Source organism: Artibeus jamaicensis, unplaced genomic scaffold (genome assembly GCF_021234435.1).
Source record: "Artibeus jamaicensis isolate MK-2021 breed Jamaican fruit bat unplaced genomic scaffold, CSHL_Jam_final contig_477, whole genome shotgun sequence".
In the NCBI taxonomy this organism is placed as follows: domain Eukaryota; kingdom Metazoa; phylum Chordata; class Mammalia; order Chiroptera; family Phyllostomidae; genus Artibeus; species Artibeus jamaicensis.
The window spans coordinates 6,528,727-6,551,992 of NW_026521854.1; the positions used below are offsets into that span (position 1 = coordinate 6,528,727).

The 23,266-nt window shown below is 45.1% G+C and overlaps 1 protein-coding gene across 11 annotated transcripts in view; it reads left to right on the forward strand.

The window, feature by feature from the left end:
- The first annotated feature begins 9 nt into the window (after positions 1 to 9).
- Positions 10 to 23,266, forward strand: part of SUGP2 (SURP and G-patch domain containing 2) — a 43,721-nt gene continuing 20,464 nt past the window's right edge. For 5 of the 11 annotated variants that reach the window (XR_005082042.2, XR_005082043.2, XM_037142123.2 and 2 more), the window contains exons 1-7: positions 337 to 413; positions 1,068 to 1,107; positions 1,713 to 1,844; positions 8,195 to 9,799; positions 14,479 to 14,599; positions 15,364 to 15,857; positions 16,885 to 16,996. Coding sequence is in view for 9 of the 11 variants with exons in the window: in XM_037142123.2 (XP_036998018.2) it covers positions 1,724 to 1,844; positions 8,195 to 9,799; positions 14,479 to 14,599; positions 15,364 to 15,857; positions 16,885 to 16,996 (2,453 nt within the window). In the remaining 2 variants the exon portion in view is untranslated. Of the gene's footprint in view, positions 88 to 334; positions 414 to 464; positions 700 to 1,067; positions 1,108 to 1,712; positions 1,845 to 8,194; positions 9,800 to 14,478; positions 14,600 to 15,363; positions 15,858 to 16,884; positions 16,997 to 23,266 lie in introns of those variants that run through there. The other 6 variants (XM_037142116.2, XM_037142115.2, XM_037142120.2 and 3 more) reach the window with 6 other exon arrangements.

The following is a 23,266-nucleotide window of genomic DNA, read 5'->3' on the forward strand; positions in this document are numbered from 1 at the left end:
GCGCAGGCGCGCTGGAGCCCCCTCGCTTCGGCGTTCCTTAGCCAGGCGAGTCGCTCACTGAGTGACCAAGGGCGATTGCGAGCGCAGGTAAAGTCGAAAAGACAAACAGGTGCGAGGCGGCGGCGCCTCTACTGCCTTTTTCGGGCTGCTGTTATCGCCGCCCACGGAAAGGAAATTTTTCGCTTTAGGAGAGTCTGCCCGAAGAAGTGGGCAGCGCGCCTGTGCGAGAGGGCGCGGTGGCTGCCGCCTGCGCTTGCGCACCTGGGCGCGGCGTCAACCTGCGGCTGCGCGGCACGGCTATGCAGAGACCGTTGGTTCATTTGCATGTCCCCGCCTCCCGCGGCGGCGGCGAAGGCGGTGGCTGAGGGGTCTAAAGCGTCGGCGGGGGTGGCTCCGCGCGCGGTGGGCTTGGGGTGAGGCCCGGATCGGGCACCGTCGGTGGGTGGGCTCAGGGGTAAGGGGCTAGGATTCGGCCCTTGGGGTCCAAAGGGTCCCGCGATTGCTCTGTGGACTTGGACCTTGGAGCTGCACGGCTGCCGCGTCCTCGACGTTTCGGCCTGAGGGGGCGGTCTGCGGCCTCCCAGACCCGATGCCCCCTTTTCTTCGTCCTCGGAGGCTGGGAGCAGGCGGACCACAACCTGAGGGATTCATTCGTTCCTTCGCTCATTCATTCCACCCGAGCCCGGATCGGCCATTCTTGTGAGACGATCAGGGGGGCCGAGAGCAGTATCCGGCCCTTTGCCATTTTTAATGGGTTCAATCCCTACAGAGCCCCCACCATTGCTGCCCATTCCATAGATGGCAGAAAGGTTAGGTCGCTTGAATTTGGTCCCGGGCTCTCTCTCTGCCCCGAAGACCCTTCCCTTCGCCAGTAGAGAACAAGGGGCCCCCTAGGAAAAGGGCTGAAGGATGGAAAAGGAGGTGATGGTTCTAAGGAAGATTAAGGCAGGCGCAGGCTTGGGTCTTGGGTTGTAGGTTTCAAGTTGGAAGAAATATGGTTAAGAACGGGCTGCCACAGGATTCCCCAGCGTTCCTTCTTTCTCAATCTTTTTCTATTTAATCTTCAGGTTTTGTCCCCAGGTTCCAGTCTTGGCTGGCTGACCTTGGGTGAGTTGCTTAGCCCGAGGCTCCCATTTCTTCTTCTTTTTAATATTATTCATAACAGGACCCACTTTTCACGGGGTTGTTTCAAGTAAACGAATTCTTCCCTACAACTGTCACTAGTTCATTGTTCCTAGTCAGGGATCCCTCCAAGAGGCTTCTCCCTGAGGGGAAGGCGGTTCTTAGAGCCCCTTGGCCATTTTTTGAGAAATGGGAACAATCACATCTTTCCTAACCACCATGTGAGAGGGTTGTGCTCTCATTCACCTACACTTTTATGTTAAGTTATGTGTGTTGCTTCTTACAGTCCTCCAACAACCCCCGGAGTTAAGGGCTTCTTTTGTAGAGCTTTCAAAGGATTCTGAGGAAACGCTCAGAGAAGCAAAATAATAGGTCCAAGATCACCATGCTTGTCTTGTTCCTTCTCAGCAAATACACGCCTGTGAACTTTGTGAGGGCAGATGCCCCTTAAAATAATCCGACCATTTTCTGAAGTACCGAGCTGGATTACGGATTACTGCCTCGTTACTTTGAGGATTAGGTGAAATAGAGAGCTGGCTCTCTGAGCATTGGTTGTCATTCTTAGTCTTTTTTTCCCTATCTGACTACAGGTCAGAGAAACATGGCAGCAAGACGAATTGCCCAGGAGACTTTTGACGCTGTATTACAAGAAAAAGCTAACCGATATCACATGGACCCCAGTGGTGAAGCTGTAGGTGAAGCTCTGCAATTTAAAGCTCAAGGTAAATTAAAGTGCTTGATTGGGCTTGGGGGAGGGACCAGGGAATGGGGCATTTAGGGTCAGAGCCCGAAGATTTAAGTCCCTTGGGCAAACTAAACTAAGTTCTCTGATCCTTCATTCCTTATTTGTTAAGGGAGGATGAAATTCTCTGTGATTCTGCATGTTAAATCACTATGTAGAAGGTGTTGACATTCCTTGGAGCTTCTCCTCCCAGAAAACCTCCCCCATTTAAAGAAGGTTTTATTATTATTATTATTATCATCATCATCGTCATCATTATTCTATTATAATTGTCCCGGTTTTTACCCCTTTGTCCTCCTCTGCCCAGCCCACCTCTCCTCCCACAGTCAGTCCACACACCGTTGTCCATGTCCCACCACTGCTCAGATTTGAACTCTTATCAGTGCTGGCCTGTGTTATTTCAGTAATCTCCTCCTGAATGGTCTCTCAGCTTCTGACATCATTCCCCTCAAATCCTCCCTGACTATTGGGTTGGCCAAAAAATTCATATGGTTTTTCTATAAAATACAAGACATTTTTTTTTCATTTTCATCAATAACTTTATTTATTTGGATATTTTGAGTATATTGGCTATCTCCTATGTGTTACAAGGTTGATTGTTCTCAAGGTCTCCATTCAATTACTATCGACTTCAGTTGGTCTGCTTTACCTCGGAGCATTGTCCATCGAGAAATCTCCAGCATGAAACTTCACAAACCACTTTAAAAAAATTACTTAGTTTTAGAGAGAGGGGAATGGAAGGAAAAAGAGAGGATGAGAAACATCCATGTGTGAGAGAAACATGGATTGATTAGTTGCCTCTTGTGCGCCCCAACTGGGGACCTGGCCTGCAACACAGGCATGTGCCCTGACTGGGAATTAAACCAGCAACTTTTTTGTTCACAGGCTGACACTCAGTCCACTGAGCCATATCAGCCAGGGCACAAACTACTCCTGACATGTTTTATCAGTCAGTCACAGCACCTTCTCTATATACTGCACAAATCTTTTTTTGCACTTCAGTTGCATTTTCACCTTTCTTGAAATAATAGAGCATAGTATGCTGAAAATCTTATATATTTTCTTCCATCTTCAATATTAAAATGCCTACACAAAAATTTACCCATTTGATAACTTTCTTAAGAAAATACATGCTGAAATGACAGCTGTCACAATACAATCTGACAAAATTGTTCCAAATGATGTTAAAGACAACTAAGTGCTACTAGAGCTGTCTTACAGAAAAAAAAAAACAAAAAACTTTTTGGTCAATCCAATATTAATGACAATCTCACTGAGCCAAAACCCTGCTTTGGCTCTTGGAACTTCCCACTTCCAGGTTACACCCTCAGATAAGTGTGGGAGCAACAAGGTAACTGTGATGTGTGCAAGACTGGAGGGTGAGTTGACAGGCTATAGAGCTGCTAAGAGTAGACCCTGCCTGAAAATATTTCCCTTCGGAAAACTTCGAAATACCATGCCAACAGAATAAAAAATGGTGCCCACACAGTTACAGGATGAGATGGAGATTCCTTATTACCCCACACGAGGCTCCCAACCCTTACTCCTTGCCTTGGGCTTCCTGTTTCAATGATACTGTGCCACCTGTCTGTGTTTTGAATCCCTCCTCATCCCAGCTCTGCCTGGTTGATTCCCTTGGGCACTAAGACCTAGTTCACAGGTGACTTCACCCAGGAAGCCTTAGCAGGCCTTGAGATTGATTTAGTTGCCTTTCCTTACCCCAGGAAAGTAGACCGTGCACTCACTCCTCTGCTGTGGACTGGCCTCCTTCAGGCCTCATCCTGGGGCTGTGCTTTTTGCGGCTGCACCAGCCCCTGAGCCAGCCTTGGAAGGGTGGAAGAGGGTTTCTCAATATTGGATGTGTGTGTCTTAAGTGCTTGCTTTAGAGATAACTGTTGTTACATGCTTTGGACCTGGACAAACTAATTGATGAGTTTTCAAAAATTATATGAATAGTACATAGAAACATACCTATTATAAGATTAGAAGAATTAAGAAACAGTTAAGAGTAAAATGTAAAATCTTCTTAGCTGCTTCCTTAACCCCCACAGTTCAGTTCTTTTACCAGTATGTAATCCTCAGTACCTCAGTGTTTATGTATATACACACACACAAAGACACATGTCTGTATGTACACACACACATATGTGTGTATGTATGTTTATGTATATATGGAGACAAACATTGGTATCTTTTTTAAAAGATTTTATTTATCTTTAGAGGGGAAGGGAAGGAGAGAGGGAAAGAAATATCAATGTATAGTTGCCTCTCATGCATCCCCTGCTGAACCGTGATCCTTTGGTCCGCAGGCCCGAGCTCAATCCACTAAGCCACACCAGCCAGGGTACATTGGTATCTATATCTAGAGACTCAAACACCAATACATATCTTGTTACTTCAGGAACGTTTGGGGAGAAGTGAACTAGAAACCAAGCAGGATGTTAGATGGTTCTGGAACCATCTCTGTGTCCTAGAGCTACATGGTCCATTGCTTAGACTTTCTCTGAATCTGTGCCTTTTCTGATGCCTTGGCATCAGGAAATTCTATTGTGCAGAAATCAACCAGCAGTCTACCTCAAGTGCTGCCTCTCTCACCATGCCATTAATAGCCATCAATACCTAGATTAATCCAGTAGATTGTTATAACATCTACACTTACTCTTATCCCTCTTGGTCTGTTCCCTTCACAATAGCCAGTAAGGTCATCCCCCCTGCTCTGAGCTCTTCTGTAGCTTATCATCTTACTCAAAATACTCAAGCATCTCTTTGAGAGCCTGACGTGATCCTATAGATCCGTCTGCATCTCCCTAAATTTGCTGCACGTTAGTATTATCTGGAGACCTTTTAAAAACCCGATGCCCAGGTCACACCTCATGCTAATTAATTAAATCAGGATGCTTGGGGGTCCCCAAGGGACTCCAATATGCAGCAGAGTTTAGGAGCTGCCTTCTTACCACTTTGCCTTTTGTTCCCTCTGGCATATTCGTCCCTTGCTGCTCCCATCTCAGGGGTTTCTCCCCATGCTTCCTCTTCCTAAAAGGCTTCCCCCATAACTGCACAGTGTGTCCTCTCTTGCCAGGCCTCTACTTTTCAGTATATTGTCAGAGCTGCCCTCCCTGACCAGCTTCTCTAAAAATGCTTTCCTTTTCAAGTTTCCAGTTGTTTGGTGCTTCTTACTGGCACTTCCTTTCACCTGATGAAAACTTTTTTAATATATATATTTTATTTTATTGATTATGCCATTACATTTGTTCTATTTCCCCCTTTCATTCCCCTCCACCCTGTACACCCCTCTCCCACCACCCCCCCTTTAGTTCATGAACACGTGTCTCGAGTTCTTTAGATTCTATATTTCCCATACTAATCTTACCCTCCCCGCTGTCTATTTTCTATCTACTGTCTATGCTACTTATTTTCTGTACCTTCTCCTTCTCCCACTCCCCTGTTGCTAACCCTCCATGTGATCTTCATTTCTATGGTTCACTCCTGATATAGCTGTCCTTTTAGTTTGCTTTTGTTTTAGGTGTGGTTGTTAATAATTGTGAGTTTGCTGTCCTTTCACTGTTCATCTTTTTTATCTTCTTTTTCTTAGATAAGTCCCTTTAACATTTCATATAATAAGGGCTTGGTGATGATGAACTCCTTGAATTTGATCTTATCTGAGAAGCACTTTATCTGTCCTTCCATTCTAAATGAGAGCTTTGCTGGATAGAGCAATCTTGGATGTAGGCTTTTGGATTTCATGACTTGGAATACTTCTTTCCAGCCCCTTCTTGCCTGTAAGGTCTCTTTTGAGAAATCAGCTGACAGTCTGATGGGAACTCCTTTGTAGGTGACTGTCCCCTTATCTCTTGCTGCTTCTAGGATTCTCTCCTTCATTTTAATCTTGGCTAATGTAATTATGATGTGCCTTGGTGTATTCCTTCTTGGGTCCAACTTCTTTGGGACTCTCTGAGCTTCCTGGATTTCCTGGAAGTTTATTTCCTTTGCCAGAACTAAAGTTCTCCTTTATTATTTGTTCAAATAAAGTTTCCACTCGTGACTGTTCCTCTTCCCCTTCTGGTACTCCTATAATATAATTCGGATGTTGGAGCGTTTAAAGATGTCCTAGAGCCCTGGCTGGTGTAGCTCAGTGGATTGAGCGCAGGCCTGCGAACCAGACAATCGCGGTTGGATTCCCAGTCAGGGTACGTGCCTGGGTTGCAGGCCGGTTCCCTGCAGGCCAGTTCCCAGCAGGAGACACACGAAAGGCAACCATACATTGATGTTTCCCTCCCTCTGTCCTTCCCTTCCCCTCTAAAGATAAATAAATTAAATTAAAAAAAAAAAAGATGTCCTAGAGGTTCTTAAGCCTCTCCTCATTTTTTTGAATTCTTGTTTCTTCATATTTTTCTGTTTGGTCATTTTTTCCTTCCTTCTGATCTGCTCCCTTGATTTGAGTCCCAGTTTCCTTTCCATTACTATCGGTTTCCTGTGCATTTTCATTCATTTCAATTAGTTTAGCTTTCATATGTTCCTCTATAATTTGTGACTAAAATCAACCAGTTCTGTGGGCATCCTGATCACCAGTGTTTTGAACTGTGCATCTGAAAGTTTGGCTATTTCTTCATTGCTTAGATTTATTGTCTCTGGGGCTCTGAGTTGTTCTTGAGCCATGTTTTTATCTGTTTGTGCCTGTTACATACGAGGAGAGGCGCCTTAGGTGTTCATCAGGGCGGGGCCACCCAGGTCGCTGGTTTGTGATGCTGTATGTGGGGGCGGGGTCAGAGAGGGAGCAATGGCGGTCCTCTCCTCTCCCCGGTCTGCCTCACTGCTCGCCCCCGCCTGTTTATTTGAGCGCAAATGTACGAGCCTGCTGCCCTGCAGCGTGTGCGGTCTGTGTCAATGTTCGTCTCTTCACTGGTTTATCTACACGCAAATGCGTGACCGCAGACAGTCAGCTGCTCCGCGCCTTCCCTGGGTCCGCCTGTAGCTACCCCGCACCTGGGATCCGCTCCCTCGGCTGCCTCGTGCTGCCCGGGTCGGGGATCTTTTTTGCCCGACCCACTCTGCTGCTGGCTTTGCCCCTCTCACTGGTTTAGCTGAGCGATTCGTTGTTTTTGGACTCTGTATTGTTCGATTTTCTGTGGTTTGGTTGCGTTTATTATTGTTAAAACTTTGTTGTTTTTAGATTTGGTTGTGTGAGGAAGCAAAGTATTTCCACCTACGCCTCCATCTTGGCAGAAATCCTTCTCACCTGATGAATTTTTATTGATTGATTGTTGGCTCCCTCAAGTGACAAGTCCAGGAGAGCAGGGACTTGGCTGTCTCCTTTCCTTGCTGTAACTTCAGTGCCTAGAGCACACAGTAGGGGCTCAGTAAGTACTGTTGAGCAGAAAACTTGGATTTATATAAAATTTGGACTCCTTTGGCCTCACCCCATTACAACCTCATGGCATCTCTTGCTTCCTTTTCATTTGACTTTTTGACTAGGTGATAGATTCTGATTCAAAAGTTAGAAAGGCACTCTATGCAAAGTCTCCCTGAGGCTCTTAGTTACTTATGTTTATATGTTCTTACAGAGTTTGTTTGTACATGAATAAACAAATGCAGATATAAGGTCCTGTCTTCCTCATTTCTACACAGGAGAACAAAAGCACGCACTATTCAGTTTCCATTGTGGCCTCTTTTGATGGCTTATTTAGTTTCTGCCTTCTCTTATGTCTGCTTTATCATGTTTTTTTCAGGGGATTGGTTGGTCCAGTGGACCTTTACCAGAGAGTATATCAGCCAGCTTTGGGTCAGATGCTCAGCTGTGGACCCCCTCAGTTGTGGTGGGTACAGCATCAAATGCGGCTCCTGCCTCAGTGGTACTGTGGGCCAAGAGTTTCTACTAGGAGGCAAGGAGGGCAGGCAACCTTCAGAAAACCTGTGTGTTTTGTGCTAGAGGTAGAAATACATAAGTATTGCAGTCACAGTAGAGAAATCCAGGTTATTTGAGGACCAGACATTCTTCTCTGAATTTAAAAGAGGGCTTGTAAACTAGATGCTTGCTGAGCCAGGGCAGGAGATCTGAGTGAGGAAGAGGCACTGCTACTTAGCCTTGGTGCACTATCATTAGGGCAAGTGCAGGCCTACAGCTTGTAGTTTTTTTGTTTGCTTGTTTTTTGTTTTAATAAAAAGTAGTTTAAGGGAAGCCACACACATTTTAAATGTTGGTGACAAATAGGAATTTGTAAAATGCACTCAGGCAAATAAAGCACTCCAGCTGGCTGGTAGTCTGTGGACTGTTCATTTGCATCCTCTGGTCTAAAGTACCTTTGTTGTTTCCTTTTGGATTGTTTATTTCAGATCTTATAAGGACACTCCCAAGAGTCAGAGCAGATATGTATGATGACATTCACAGTGACAGCAGATACACTCTGGGAGGATCTGTAGCTCACTCTCGAGATGCCGGGAGAGAAAGCCTGAGAAGTGATGTGTTTCCAGGACCTTCCTTCAGATCAAGCAACCCTTCTGTAAGCGAAGACAACTACTATCGCAAAGAATGTGGCCGGGATCTGGAATTTTCCCACTCTGACTCCCGAGACCAGGTCTTTGGCCACCGGAAATTGGGATATTTCCGTTCTCCAGACTGGAAATTTACACTCCGTGGCTCTTGGGAACAAGACATTGGCCACCCAGTTTCTCAAGAATTGTCTTGGTCACAGGAGTATAATTTTGGTCCTTCTGCACTACTGGGAGACTTTGGGTCTTCCCGGCTTATTGAGAAAGAGTGTTTGGAGAAAGAGAGTCGAGATTATGATGTGGACCATCCAGGGGAGGCAGACTCTGTGCTCAGGGCCAGCAGTCAAGTTCAGGGCAGAGGCCGAGGTCTAAACATCATTGATCAGGAAGGTGCCCTCCTAGGAAAGGGGGAGTCTCAGGGTCTGCTCACACCTAAAGCGGGGCTCGGGAAACTTGTCACACTAAGAAATGTGAGCACAAAAAAAATACCCACTGTAAATCGTATTACACCCAAAACTCAGGGCACTAACCAAATCCAGAAAACCACCCCAAGTTCTGATGTGACCCTAGGGACAAACCCAGGAACAGAAGATATCCAATATCCCACTCAGAAGATCCCTCTGGGGCTCAATCTGAAAGATGTTCGGCTCCCAAGAAGAAAGATGAGCTTTGACCTCATAGATAAGTCTGATGTTTTTTCAAGATTTGGGATAGAAATAATCAAATGGGCAGGATTCCACACTATAAAAGATGATGTTAAATTTTCCCAGCTTTTCCAAACTCTCTTTGAACTTGAAACTGAAACCTGTGCTAAAATGCTTGCCTCATTTAAATGTTCCTTAAAACCAGAGCACAGAGATTTTTGCTTTTTTACTATCAAATTTTTAAAGCACTCTGCTTTGAAAACACCTAGAGTTGATAATGAGTTTTTAAACATGCTCTTAGACAAAGGTGCTGTGAAGACCAAAAATTGCTTTTTTGAAATCATAAAGCCCTTTGACAAGTACATAATGAGGCTTCAAGACCGACTTCTAAAGAGTGTCACGCCCCTGCTCATGGCCTGCAATGCCTATGAACTGAGTATCAAAATGAAGACCCTGAGTAACCCTCTGGACTTGGCTGTTGCCCTGGAGACCACCAATTCTCTGTGCCGGAAGTCTTTGGCTCTTTTGGGACAGACATTCTCCTTGGCCTCTTCTTTCCGGCAAGAGAAAATCTTAGAAGCCGTTGGCCTCCAGGATATAGCTCCCTCTCCTGCTGCATTTCCAAACTTTGAGGACTCCACTCTGTTTGGGAGAGAGTACATAGATCACCTGAAGGCCTGGCTGGTCAGCAGTGGGTGTCCACTTCAGGTCAAGAAAACTGAAACTGAGCCAACTCAAGATGAGAAAACCGTTTCTCCTACCCAACCTGAAATTCAGGCCAAGGCTCTGAGTGGTCTGAGTGATGGTAAGGAAAGCAGCAAAAGTTTCTATTTGTTGTGATTTCTTTTCATGTTTTTTTGTAATATCTCTTATTCTATTTGAGGTTTTCACAAGAAGTTCTTTAGCCAACTGGAGATAAATCAGAAATTTTAGTAGAAAACTCTCATTGGCCAGTACACATGTCTACCATTCGTACCATAAGCATGTATGAAGAATCTTCCATTTACCACAAAAGGCCTTAGACACTCCTTTGGATATCTGATGAAAAGCTGCAGCCCTTGACATGAAAAATGCACATATATTTTTCATAATTTTGCCTGCACGTTTGGGGGTTTGTACCATTCTGCAGCCAAGGTTAAGAAACCCTGCTCTGCCCCGGCTGATGTGGCTCAGTGGATTAAGCATGAGCCTGTGAATCAAGCCGGTTCAACTCACAGTTGGCACATGCCTGGGTTGTGGACCAGGTGCCTGATACATGGCATGTGAAAGGGAACCACGCATTGATGCTTCTCTCCCTCTCTTCTTCCCTTCCCCTCTCTAAAAATAAATAAATAAAATATTTTTTTTTAAAGAAGAAGAAGAAGAAGAAACCTTGCTCCAACGGGGTCCTGCCTTGGGTATTCCTAGAAGGAAAAGTAAATGCTGGTCACTGTCTCTGAGGAGACAGACACCAGGCTCCTAAGAGAAAGAAGTCACAAAACAATCCCCTCCTGTGCTGGGATTAAGGGGGACATAGGAAAGGTCCCAGCCTAGCCCAGCCTGGGGAATTTGGGAAGCCAAAGGGGTGCCATATTTGATCTGTATTGAGGGATGGACAGGGATCAGCCAGGTCAGTCCAGGTAACAGAGGCACCTGCTCACTTTTCTACAGTTAACAGGTGGCTTACAGGGGAGAGGACAGACCAGTAAGGAAGTAATAAACATGACTGACTGAGGTTCCTTATCCCTTGCCTTAGCTCCCAGGATGGCTGCTCTCAGCCCAAATATTCCAGAACTCATGCACATAGGTAATGGGCATATACTCTTCCCTCCTGATGTGGTTTTCTGCTTCCATTGCCTCAACCCAGTAAGGAAGTCTCATTTGTCCCTGAATCTCCTCACTTCTCTTAACACCCAGCAGTTTTGGAGCCCCAACTGCACAAGCACTGAGGGTCCCATCATATATGAATGTCCACAGTTACTCCCAGAGAGAAAGCCTTCCAAAAGACTCAGGGCCAAAGCGGGCCCTTTGCATACCCTCCAAAGTGGTAGAGTAGGAAGTCAGTGTAACCATACTGGAGGAAAAAGTCATCCATAACCTAAAGTTGCCCACCACTGCCCCCTTGTGGTGTTGATAGGCTAGCCTGTCAATGTAGTGCTGCTGTACTGAAAACATTACCATGTACTTCCTCTTCAATAGAATTGTTAAAAGTCCCTGTGTTTCTACAGCACTCATTGCATTATGATATTGGTCTAACATAAATTATCTCACTTTTCTCTTGGTGTTGGAATCACACTGCCTTTTACTACAGGCTTCTGAGGTGCAGAGCTACGTTCCCTTGTAAGTGTTATCTGCAAGCCTTGGTTATCTGGAAAGCAGGTGGACAGCACAGGCACTGTCCTGCCACTATTTTTTCCTCTTTTTAAAATGTTTACTGATTTTAGAGAGAGAGAGACACAGCAATTTGTTGTTCCACATATTGATGCATTCATTAGTTGCTTCTTGTATGTGCCCTGACTCAGGATCAAACCTACAACCTTAGTGTACTGGGAGAATGCTCTAACCAACTGAGCTACCTGGCCAGGATTGAACCATTGTTTTCATTATAGTATATTAGGAATGCTGGGATGACATCTTTGGTTGTTTGATTATTACTACTATTTTTAAATCCTTTAAAAGGATATATATAGTCTTAGGAGAAGGATTGCTGGGACCACTTTCTTTCACTATGGTCATCTTCTCTAGAGATGGTTGTGTTGACCCACAAATTGTGTTTGTTTCTGAAAGCTGCTGACTTTAGACCTCTTTTTTTTCCTCTAAAATTGGCAGTTCTGTAAAATGAGAGCCAATAACAAAAAGAAAAGAAAGTGGTCCTGGCTGATGTGGCTCAGAGGATTGGGTGCCAGCCTGCGAACCAAAGGGTCGCTGGTTTGATTCCCACTCATAGCACATGTGTGGGTTGCAGGCCAGGTCCCCAGTGGGGGGCACACGAGACAACCACACATTGATGTTTCTCTCCCAACCTTCTCCTCTCTCTAAAAATAAAATATTTTTTAAAAAAGAAAAAGTAATTTCAAAAGGAAAATACTTGCAATAACATGAGAATAGAAAGACTGACTTATCTTGTGTAGAGTTCTCACTGATACTTCAGATGAGCTCAAAGCTACAATTCAGACATAGGCAAGAAGAGAGCAGTACGGTACTACACAGAACAAACTGGAAAACCTCTCCATTTCAAGGATGATTTTTATTGAATAAGTAAACAAATAGACCATTCTGTGCTAGTAAAACTAGCAAATATAAAAAAACTAAACAGTCATTATTTCAGGACACACACATTCTGTGTTGCTGGCGGATTGTAAGTTACAGCCATATTGGAGGAAACTCACTTTAAAAAGTGGTTTCATACACACTGGCTGGTGTAGCTCAGGGAATTGAGTGCTGGCCTGTGAACCAGGGGGTCTCAGGATCTATTCCCAGGGCATATGCCTGGGTTGCAGGCCAGGTCTCCAATAGGGGGCATGTGAGAGGCAACCACACATTGGTGTTTCTCTTCTATCTCCCTCACTTCTCTCTAAAAATAAGTGAAATCTGTAAAAAAAAATGTTTTCATACGTTCAGCAGATAATTTATGTGAACACCTAGCTTGGGACCATTGACTTTTTCTTTGTTAAAGATTTTATTTATTTGGGCCTGTGAATCAAAGGATCGAGGTTCGATTCCTAGTCAGGGCACATGCCTGGGTTGCAGGCCAGTTCCCAGCAGGGGACACACAGGAGGCAACCATACATTGATATTTCTCTCGCTCTCCCCTTCCCCTCTAAAGATAAATAAATAAAATCTTTTAAAAATATTTATTTATTTTTAGAGAAAGGGGAAGGGAGGAAGAGAGAGAAAGAGAGAAACATCTATCCACTGCTGTTTGCACACCCTCCACTAGGGACCTGGCCTGGAATTGAACCAGTGACCTTTTGTTTGCAGGCTGGCACTCAGTCCACTGAACCACAGTGGCCAGAACTTAGAATTCTGAAGGGTTTTGGGTATTTATTTATTTATTTATTTATTTTAGAGATGGGAGGGAGATAGCAAGAGAAACATTAATGTGTGGTTGCCTCTCACGTGCCCTCTAGTGGGGACCTGGCATACATCCCAGGCATGTGATGTAGACTAGGAATGGAACCAGCTGCCCTTTGGTTTGCAGGCCAGCACTCAGTCCCCTGAGCCACACCAGCCAGGACCCACTGGCTTTTTAAATTGGGAAATGTTTCTTTGTAAATTTATATATGGCTGTTATCTGATTACAGAACACATGTATGTTTATATCTTGTAGATAAAGCAAAAAAAAATTCCTGATAAATCACCCATAGATAACATCTGTTAACCTTCTGGTATAGCTTCTTTTTTTTCTTTATGTTTCCATATTTATATATCTTTTATTCCCTCCTTCCTATGTGGAATTACAACCTCAAAAAATGTTTTATATATTTTATACCTAAATACATTTTTTTCAAAAATTTTAAAAATTTGAGCACAGGCCTGCAAACCAAAAGATTGCAGTTTGATTCCCTGTCAGGGCACATGCCTGGGTTGCAGGCCAGTTCCCAGCAGGGGCCAGTTCCCAGCAGGGGACTCACCAGAAGCAACCATACATTGATATTTCTCTCCTTCTGTCCTTCCCTTCCCTTCTAAAGATAAATAAACTAAATTTTTAAAAAATCTATTGAGCGCAGGCCTGCGAACCAGACAATCGCAGTTCGATTCCCAGTCAGGGCACATACCGGGGTTGCAGGCTGGTTCCCTGCAGGCCAGTTCCCAGCAGGGGGCGCACGAAAGGCAACCATACATTAATGTTTCTCTCCCTTTCTCCTTCCCTTCTCCTCTAAAGATAAATAAATAAAATCTAAAAAAAAATCTTAAACATTTTTAAAAATTTTTTATTTGTTTATTTTTAGAGAGGAAGGGAAGGAGAGAAGGAGAGAAACATCAATGTGTGGTTGCCTCTGGTGAGTCCCCTGCCGGGAACTGGCCTGCAACCCAGGCACATGCCCTGACTGGGAATCGAACCACGATCCTCTGGTTTGCAGGCCCGCACTCAATCCACTGAGTTATACCAGCCAGGGCTCCTAAGTACATTTTATACTATATATTTTCTCCTTGATATTGTGAACATTCAAGTTAAGCAATACACAAAAAGTGGTATTGAGTTACCACATACCATTTTCTTCTGTAGAACATATACATGCATTGCTCTGTACAGTCATGCTAAGCCTGCAACTGTTTCTGTCCTGGTGGTTATGCTGTTATAGCTTTTGTGAGGATATTTTATATATTGATTTCTAGAATAACACTCCACTTTCCTCTTTTCAACACGAGTCTCTCATGAAGGAGGATTTCAGTTGCTGGTGGGTGCTTAGGCTCCATTCTAAGCCTGTAACTCTGTTCTGGTCTTCCCAGGCACCATGTGGTCCAGTATGTTTCTCAGAAAAGCTCTTTTGTATGTTTTAGCTATCCCCCAGCGAGCAGACCATAAGATGGTGGACACCATCGACCAGCTGGTCACTCGTGTCATTGGAGGCAGTCTGTCTCCTAAAGAGAGAGCTCATCTCAAGGAGGACCCTGCTTACTGGTAGGTCTGAAAATATCAGCCCTCCAAATCCCTCCCATAGAGCACAAAGCAACATTTATGTTTCTCTGGCGGTGTCCAGAGCAGAGGTTGGTATATTTATTTTGAGCACCATCCCTACTGCAGACTTGACCTATGGACTAAGACCTATGGCTGGTCTTAGAAGTCCACATCCCTGCTGTGCTAGTTTAAGAATGAATTGAGATGTGCATGTAAATAGTGTGTGTAAGATGAAGGATATGTCACAGCAGCTGTTTGTGATTTATTGTTACTTTTTGTTAAACTGTCTTTTGCCTTATTGCCTCTTCACATGAATAGAACTTTTTAAAAGTTTTCATCATAAATACAGTACTTATTAGAGTAAGCGATACAGTTGAAAGGTTATCAAGCAGTCACCATTTTGAAGGGTGTCACTTTCTGAAAATGGAGTCCAGGAGCAACATCTATCATGTGCTGGTAGGAGAATGCTTCCATAGTTCCAGGGTAACTGGTTTGTGTAGCTAAGCTCCCAAGAGCTATGAAGTCCTTTGTAGCTGCTGATGGAATTGAGGAGGATTCCATCAGTGCTTAAAGGTCCTGATTGCCCTGTAATCACTCTGGGCAAAATAGGTGACCTGGGCCCAGCTCTGGGTCTTCAATGGAACCAGGTGGAGCCTCAGACAGTGGAGAAGCCATTGTGCAGAAAGGGTTTGCCAGTGTATTTGCAGCAGTGATTTAGTGGTGCTGGTGTTTTAGCAATGTCCCACTGTGTTTGTCTTAATTTATAGGTTTTTGTCTGATGACAGTAGTCTGGAGTATAAATATTACAAGCTGAAATTGGCAGAAGCACAGCGGATAAGCCAAACCTCACCAGGAATGGGTCAGAAGCCAGTGGCAGCAGAATGTGCAGTCCGGGCTATGCTGTATGCCCGGGCAGTCCAGAGCCTCAAGAGGAGGCTCCTTCCAGGACGGCGGCGGAGGCTACTCCGAGCTCAAGGTCTCCAGGGGTGGAAGATGAGAAGAGCAACCACTGGGACCCAGACCCTCCTTTCCTCAGGCACCAGGCTGAAACACCACACTCGGCAAGCTCCAGGCTCTTCACAGGAAAAGCCAGCCGCTTTCCAGCCAGATGGAAATGATGCTGCCAAGGACTGCCTGCCAGACCCAGCTGGGCCCTCTCCTCAGGACCTCAGCTCAGAAGCTGCAGGCCCATCTCCCGAGCCAGCAGAAGTAGATGTATCCAGAGCCCCTCAGAGCTCTTCTCCCTGCCTGTCTGCTGATGGTGGGTGCTTACTCCTGTCTTCCTCCTCTGGGCCCTAGCTCTGAATCTCTAATCTCCAGGTCTCTGCAGTGGTCTGGGCAGTGGGCAGTAGCAACAGGGACCTGGTGAGGATGGGTGCACAAGATGGCACTTTCTCTCCTCTTGCTTCCTCAAGGGGGCAGCCCGTGAGTTCTGTGTTGTCCTTCCTCCTCTCCTAAAGGTGAAGCTAACCTGGATTGCTGCCTAGTGCCTGTGCCCCACTGCAAGATCCTGCTGTTGACCATCAGGTCATGCCTTACACATGTGCTTGGGGCTTTGAGCCCCATTTCTCTTCGTTCTTTCATCCTTTACATTCTGTAGGGCTGTACTGTTCTCGTTCCATCTCCTCTCCCCAGGTCTCTGTGATCCCTCCTCAGGGTTAGGTGACCTGAAGTTCCCTCTGAAGTTGCCAACTTAGGCCCTTCTGTGTATCCTAGCCTTCCTCTTCTGCAACATGTCAACCCCCTGACCAGTGTTTCCCACTCAGCACTAGGCAGAAACATAGAAGGGGGAAATCTACCCAACTGCTGCATGTTCTAGCTATTGCTACAGAACACGCAACTCCAAATGGTAGCTTCACACAGGAGCTAAGCTTGGCTGGGCCTGCACAAGTGTTTGTAGGTAGTGGCTGGTTGTCTGAGGCTCTTTGAGGGTAATGTGAGTGACTGGATCATGTGCCTGCCACCCTCCAGCAGCCAGCCAGGTATGACTCACCTGAGGTTGGTGTCAGACCTCCAGGAGAGGCAGTGGAGGTGCTTAAAGCCTTTGAGCTCCAGGCTTGGTACTTCTGCCTCATCTGTTGGCTAGCAGGAGTCTTGGGGCCAGTCCCAGTTCAGGGGAGAGGAAAGTCTACCTCTGACTGACAGAGCTGCAGAGTCATATGGCAAAGGGTGAATATGCAGAGAGGGACATGAGGGGCTGTCTCCGTAATCAGTTTCCACAGCCCCATGATGTCCACATGGCATGTGGCAGCTCAGAACCAATGCATGACAGTTGCTTTGTTTTATAGTTGACACAAAGACCATGGAGACTGCAGAGAAACTGGCCAAATTTGTTGCTCAGGTGGGACCAGAGATTGAACAATTCAGCATAGAAAACAGCATCGACAACCCTGACCTGTGGTATGTATGCATCACACTGTTCTGATTTGAGTATGTTCAGCCACAAGTGTCCTGAGAGCCTGAAGGGTTGACCACCCTGCTGCAGGATGTCATGCCTGGATAAGTTGACTTTGCTTCTGCTGAGCTCAAGGACATGAGGGAGGAATGTCTGTTCTAGAGTATCGAGGGGATGAGGGGGACCATACCTAATCTGGGGGATTGAAAAAAACTCTCCATATGGACATTTAAGCTGGATCTGACAGCCAAATAGGACTTCTCCAGAGGAGGGGAAATAATTCCATGGGCAGAGGGATGGTGTCCGTAAGACCTGAGCAGAGACAGAACAATGGTAGGAGAAAGGAGGGTGCATCCTTATCCAAGCGCCTGAGGAAGAAGGGGGCACTGCCCCCTGGTCACACTGGCTGCTGTGGGCTGATAAGAATTTGCTGCTCGTGGAATGATGATGGTGGCCCTGGTGTAAGTGAGCTTGGCACCCCCCAGGCTGGGAGGGACATCATTACCCTCCCTGTTCCTCAGACTCAATACCATACAGTCTAGAAGCAGCTCTGCCTCTGGGGTACAGGTTCGCCACCAGAGTCCCCAGTACTGAGCCATAATTCTACTGGGCTTCCCCAGCTAGTGGGGAGTGTGTGGGAAGCAGGTGGGTTTGCATGCTATGTACATTGTATCCTACAGTCTGCTGGGGCTTTGGAAAGTTGTCCTGCTCCCAGCCTGCTGCAGAGCCTGGTTTGCTTGCGTGCTGTAGTCTAATAAAGAATGGCCAGAAGTTAAGGACTTCTGGCCAAGATGGAGGCCAGAAGTGGAGGCGGGAACATTGTGCCTCCTCACACAACCAAGTAACAAAAATGCAACCAAAACACAGAAAGTTGAACTGTAAAGAAGTCTGACAACAACGAACCATTCAGCCAGACCAGTAAGAGGGGTGGAGTCAGCAGCTGGCGGAGTGGGGTCGCACAGGAAAAAGTGGCCAGACAGACCCAGGCATGCAGGCAGCGGTTGGCAGATCCCAAGTGGGGTGGCAACGGGCAGACACAGTGGGGGCGCAAGATGGCTGGCTGACCACAGTCACACATTCACACTCAGATAAGCCAGGCGAAGGAGCAAGCAGTGAGACAGACAGCGCAGGCTAGGACCCCAGTGATGGGAATTAAAGCCTAAAAGCGCCAATTGGAAAAACTTTTGGGGTCGAGGTGCCAGGAGAAGCTCCCAGACTCACAGAGAGTTTGTTGGAGAGACCCACAGGGTCCTGGAGGGTGCACAGGCCCACACACCCGGGAGCTGGCACCAGGGGGGCCTGGTTTGCTTGTGGGAAGCAGCAGAGGGGACCGAAATCCAAGAGAGAGCGGAACAAACTCCATTGCCCCTCTCTGACCCCGCCCCCACATACTGTGTCAAAACCCAGCAACTGGGTCACCCCACCCTGGTGAACACCTAAGGCTCTCTCCCTCATACATAACAGGCGCGAACAGACCAAAACATTATGGCTCAAGAACAGCTCAAAGCCCCAGAGCCAATACTTCTAAGCAATGAAGAAATAGCCAAACTTTCAGATGCACAGTTCAAAACACTGGTGATCAGCATGCTCACAGAACTGGTTGATTTTAGTCACAAATTAGAGGAACAAATTTGAAATGAAGGGAAATTCACAGAAAACCAGTAGTGATGGAAAGGAAATGGACTCAAATCAAGGGAGTGGACCAGAAGGAAGGAAAAAATGACCAAACAGAAAAATATGAAGAAACAAGAATTCAAAAAAATGAGGAGAGGCTTAGGAACCTCCAGGACATCTTTAAACGCTCCAACATCCGAATTATAGGAGTACCAGAAGGGGAAGAGGAACAGTCACGAGTGGAAACCTTATTTGAACAAATAATAAAGGAGAACTTTAGTTCTGGCAAAGGAAATAGACTTCCAAAAAACCCAGGAAGCTCAGAGAGTCCCAAAGAAGTTGGACCCAAAAAGGAACACACCAAGGCACATCATCATTACATTAGCCAAGATTAAAATGAAGGAGAGAATCCTAGAAGCAGCAAGAGATAAGGGGACAGTCACCTACAAAGGAGTTCCCATCAGACTACCAGCTGATTTCTCAAAAGAGACCTTACAGGCAAGAAGGGGCTGGAAAGAAGTATTCCAAGTCATGAAATCCAAAAGCCTACATCCGAGATTGCTCTATCCAGCAAAGCTTTCATTTAGAATGGAAAGACAGATAAAGTGCTTCTCAGATAAGATCAAGTTCAAGGAGTTCATCATCACCAAGCCCTTATTATATGAAATGTTAAAGGGACTTATCTAAGAAAAAGAAGATAAAAAAGATGAACAGTGAAAGGACAGCAAACTCACAGTTATTAACAGCCACACCTAAAACAAAAGCAAACTAAGAGGACAGCTAGATCAGGTGTGGAACCATAGAAATGAAGATCACATGGAGGGTTAGCAACAGGGGAGTGGGAGGAGGAGAAGGGGGGAGAAGGTACAGAAAATAAGTAACATAGACAGCAGGTAGAAAATAAACAGGGAGGAGGGCAAGAATAGTATGGGAAATACAGAATCTAAAGAACTTGTGACACATGGACATAAATGAAAGGGTGGGGATGGTGGGGGAGGGTTGTGCAGGGTGGAGGGGAATAAAGGGGGGGAATAGGACAACTGTAATGGCATAATAAATAAAATATATGTTTTTTTAAAAAGAAACATAATTGGCCCTGGCTGGGGTGGCTCAGTGGATTGGATGCTGGCCTGCAAACCAAAGGGTTCACCAGTTCAATTCCCAGTGTAGGGTACACGCCTCTGTTGTGGGCCAGTTTCTCAGTAAGAGGCACTTGAGAAGCAGCCGCACATTGATGTTTCTCTCCCTCCCCCTCTCTCTAAAAATAAATGAATAAATAAAGTTTTAATGCATAATTGGTAGGTACAAAATAGGGAGATGTTAAGAATAGTGTAGGAAATGGAGAAACTGAAGAACTTATATGCATGACCCATAGACATGAACTAAGGAGGGGGATTGCTGGAGGAAAGGAGGGTACCAGGCAGGGGGAGACAAAATTAAAATAATTGGGATAACTATAATATTATAAGCAATAAAATCTTATAAAATGCAGTTAACAACTTCACATTTCCTACTGCATTTCTGGGACCTAGTGGTGGCCAAGTATGCTTTTCTAGCATGTTCGAGACCTTGACTGGGCACTGCCCTGGAGGTACCTTTTGCTTCTTGGGAGAACCAGACCATGCCTAGAGCACTGATGGTTTTGCAAATGCTCTCCCTGCTCCTGCCTTTTATAGGCCTTGTGACCTCAGGGGCTGCCACCTGCAGGCCTCAGAGTGGGGCTTCCTGTAGCTTGCCCTGGCAGGGCCAGGTGGAGGGGACAGCTCAATACAAGGAAAAATAAAGGCTGCAAGAAAAGTTTACATCATCTGGGGCACTTAGTTCAGCCAGGGTTTGGGGTTATTCCTCACCCTCTGTGCAGGCTTTTTTTTTTTAATAGAGGAAGGGAAGAGAATGAGAGAAACATCGATTGTTTGCCTCCTGCATGCTCCCAGCAGGGGACCTGGCCCACAACCCAGGCATGTGTCTTGACCTGGAATCAAAACATCAAGCTTTTGGTCCACAGGATAACGCCCAAACCACAGAGCCACACCAGTCTGGGCTGTGCAGCCTTTTGTCAGCAGTTTTCCTTGGAATGTGCTGTTCCTTCCTTACCTACAGTGAGAATCCTGGATTCTACAGTAATATCAGTTGGGGTGATACAGCCTGTCCCCCAATGCTCACAAAATAATTTGAAACTCATTACACCGGGTAGCATGCCTATTTGGTAAAGGCCAATATGCCTTCATGTTTCTTTTTTTTTCTTTTTTTTGAAAGAATTACACCTCTGCCCTGGCTGGTGTAGCTCAGTGGATTGAGCATGGGCCCTTGAAGCAAAGGGTTGCTGGTTCGGTTCCCAGTCAGGGTACATGCCTGGGTTGCAGGCCAGGTCCCCAGTAGGGGACACATGAGAGGCAACCACACATTGATCTTTCTCTCCCACTTTCTCCTTCCCGTCTCTTCTCTAAAAATAAATAAATAAAATAATTTTTAAAAATAAATAAATAATACAATAAATAAACTCGTTCTTTTTTTACACTATTTTTTAATTTAATTATTTTTCAAGTACAGTTTTCTGCTGTTTCTCCCATCCCAGCCCACCCCACCTCATGCTCCCCACCTCCCTCCTATTTCCACCCCCCTTAGTTATTGTCCCTGTGTAATTCATATTTGTTCCTCTAAATCCCTCCCCTTTCTCCCCTTAAATTCCCTCCCCTCTCCCCTCTCTGGTCTCTGTCCCCCTGTTTTCTATTTCAGTGTCTTTGTTTTTATTTTACTTGCTTGTTTGTTTTGTTGTTTAGCTTCCTGTTAAAGGTGAGATCATATGGTATTTGTCTTTCAACACTTGGCTTATTTCACTCAGCATAATGCTTTCCAGTTCCATCCATGCTGTTGCAAAGGGTAGTAGCTCCTTGTTTCTCTCTGCTGCATAGAATTCCATTGTGTATATGTACCACAATTTTTTGATCCATTCATTTACTGCCGGGCACCTAAGTTGCTTCCAACTCTTGGCTATTGTAAATTGTGCTGCTAGGAACATTGTGGTGCATAAGTTCTTTGAGATTGGTGTTTTAAGGTTCTTAGAATATAATCCTAGCAGTGGAATTGCTGGGTCAAAAGGCAGGTCCATTATTAGTTTTCTGAGAAAATTCCATACTGTTTTCCATAATGGTTGTACCAGTCTACAATCCCACCAACAGTGAAGTAGGGTCCCCTTTTCCCTACAACCTCTCTAACATTTGTTGTTTGTTGCTTTGTTTATGATAGCCATCCTGACCGGTGTAAAGTGGTATCTCATAAATAAACTCATTCTTTAAAAAAAAGAAAGAATTACACCTCTGATGTACTCAGTAGTCACTTGAGTTGATTCATTTGTGTGTGTGTGTGGCTGTTTCATCAACTTGACATATAGTCAGTTTCATTTGTTTCTGTGGATATTCAGTTTTAGGACCTTTTTTTCTGTCCTTTTTTATTTTACTTTTAAAATAAGTACAGCAGACCTGGCCAGGTAGCTCAGTTGGTTAGAGCATCGTCCCTATATGCCAAGGTTACAGGTTCAATCCCCAGTCAGGGCATGTAGAATTAACCAATGAATGCATAAATAAGTGGAACAACAAATCCATGTTTCTCCCATGCTCTTTCTGTCTCTGAAAATCAATATATTAAGAAAAAATAATCAGTGGATTGAATGCAGGCCTGTGAACCAAGGGGTCACCAGTTCAATTCCCATCAGGGCACATGCCTGGGTCACAGGCCAGGTCCCCAGTAGGGGGCACACAAGAGGCAACCAAACATGGATGTTTCTCTCCCTCCCTTCTCCTCTTTAAAATTAATAAGTACAATCATAAAAAAAAAAAGTACAGCCCTGACTGATGTGGCCTAGTTTGCCAGGCATTGTCCTGAAAGGCAAAAGGTCACTGGTTCGATGACAGGTCAGGTCAGGGCACATGCCTGGGTTGTGGGCTTGGTCCCCATTTGGGGCACATGTGAGAGACAACTAACTGATCAATGTTTCTCTCCCTCTCTTTCTTCCTCCCTTCCCCTCTCTTCACAAATAAATAAATAAATATTTAAAAACTAAGTACATTTGTATGGTTGTAAAGTAAAAATTGTAAAAGGTAAGTTGAGAGAAGTGGGACTACAGTATTTTACTCACCTGTTGACCGCAGTTGGGATGTTGTCATTGTGATATTATTACATATAAATCTGCTGTGAGCACTATTCATGTGTAAAGACCTCTGTGAACACCTGCTTTTATTTCTCAGATAAATAGGAGGGGAAAGGCTGGCTGCCATGGTCAATCCACATTTACCTGAGGAAACTGCCAAACATCCTTTCCAAGTGACTGAATCATTTTTTCTTTTTAGCAGCCTGGATGAGAGTTTGGTTTCTCCCCTTCCTCGCCAGCACTTATCTGTGTTTTTAATGTCTCAGTTCCAGGAAGGGGAGAGGGTATCCCACTGTGGTCTTGCTTCTCTGAGGACTGATGGTGCCAAGCATCTTCCATTGTGCTTATGTGCTTTCCATATTTCTTTAGTGAAGTGTCTCTTCATATCTTTGGCCCCTTTTTTGATTGTGCTGTTTACTTAGTAATAAATTTTGAGAGTTAATTATGTGTTTTTTGTTTTTAATTCTCATCTGAGTATATGTTAATTAATTTTAGAGAGAGAGGAAGTGGAGGG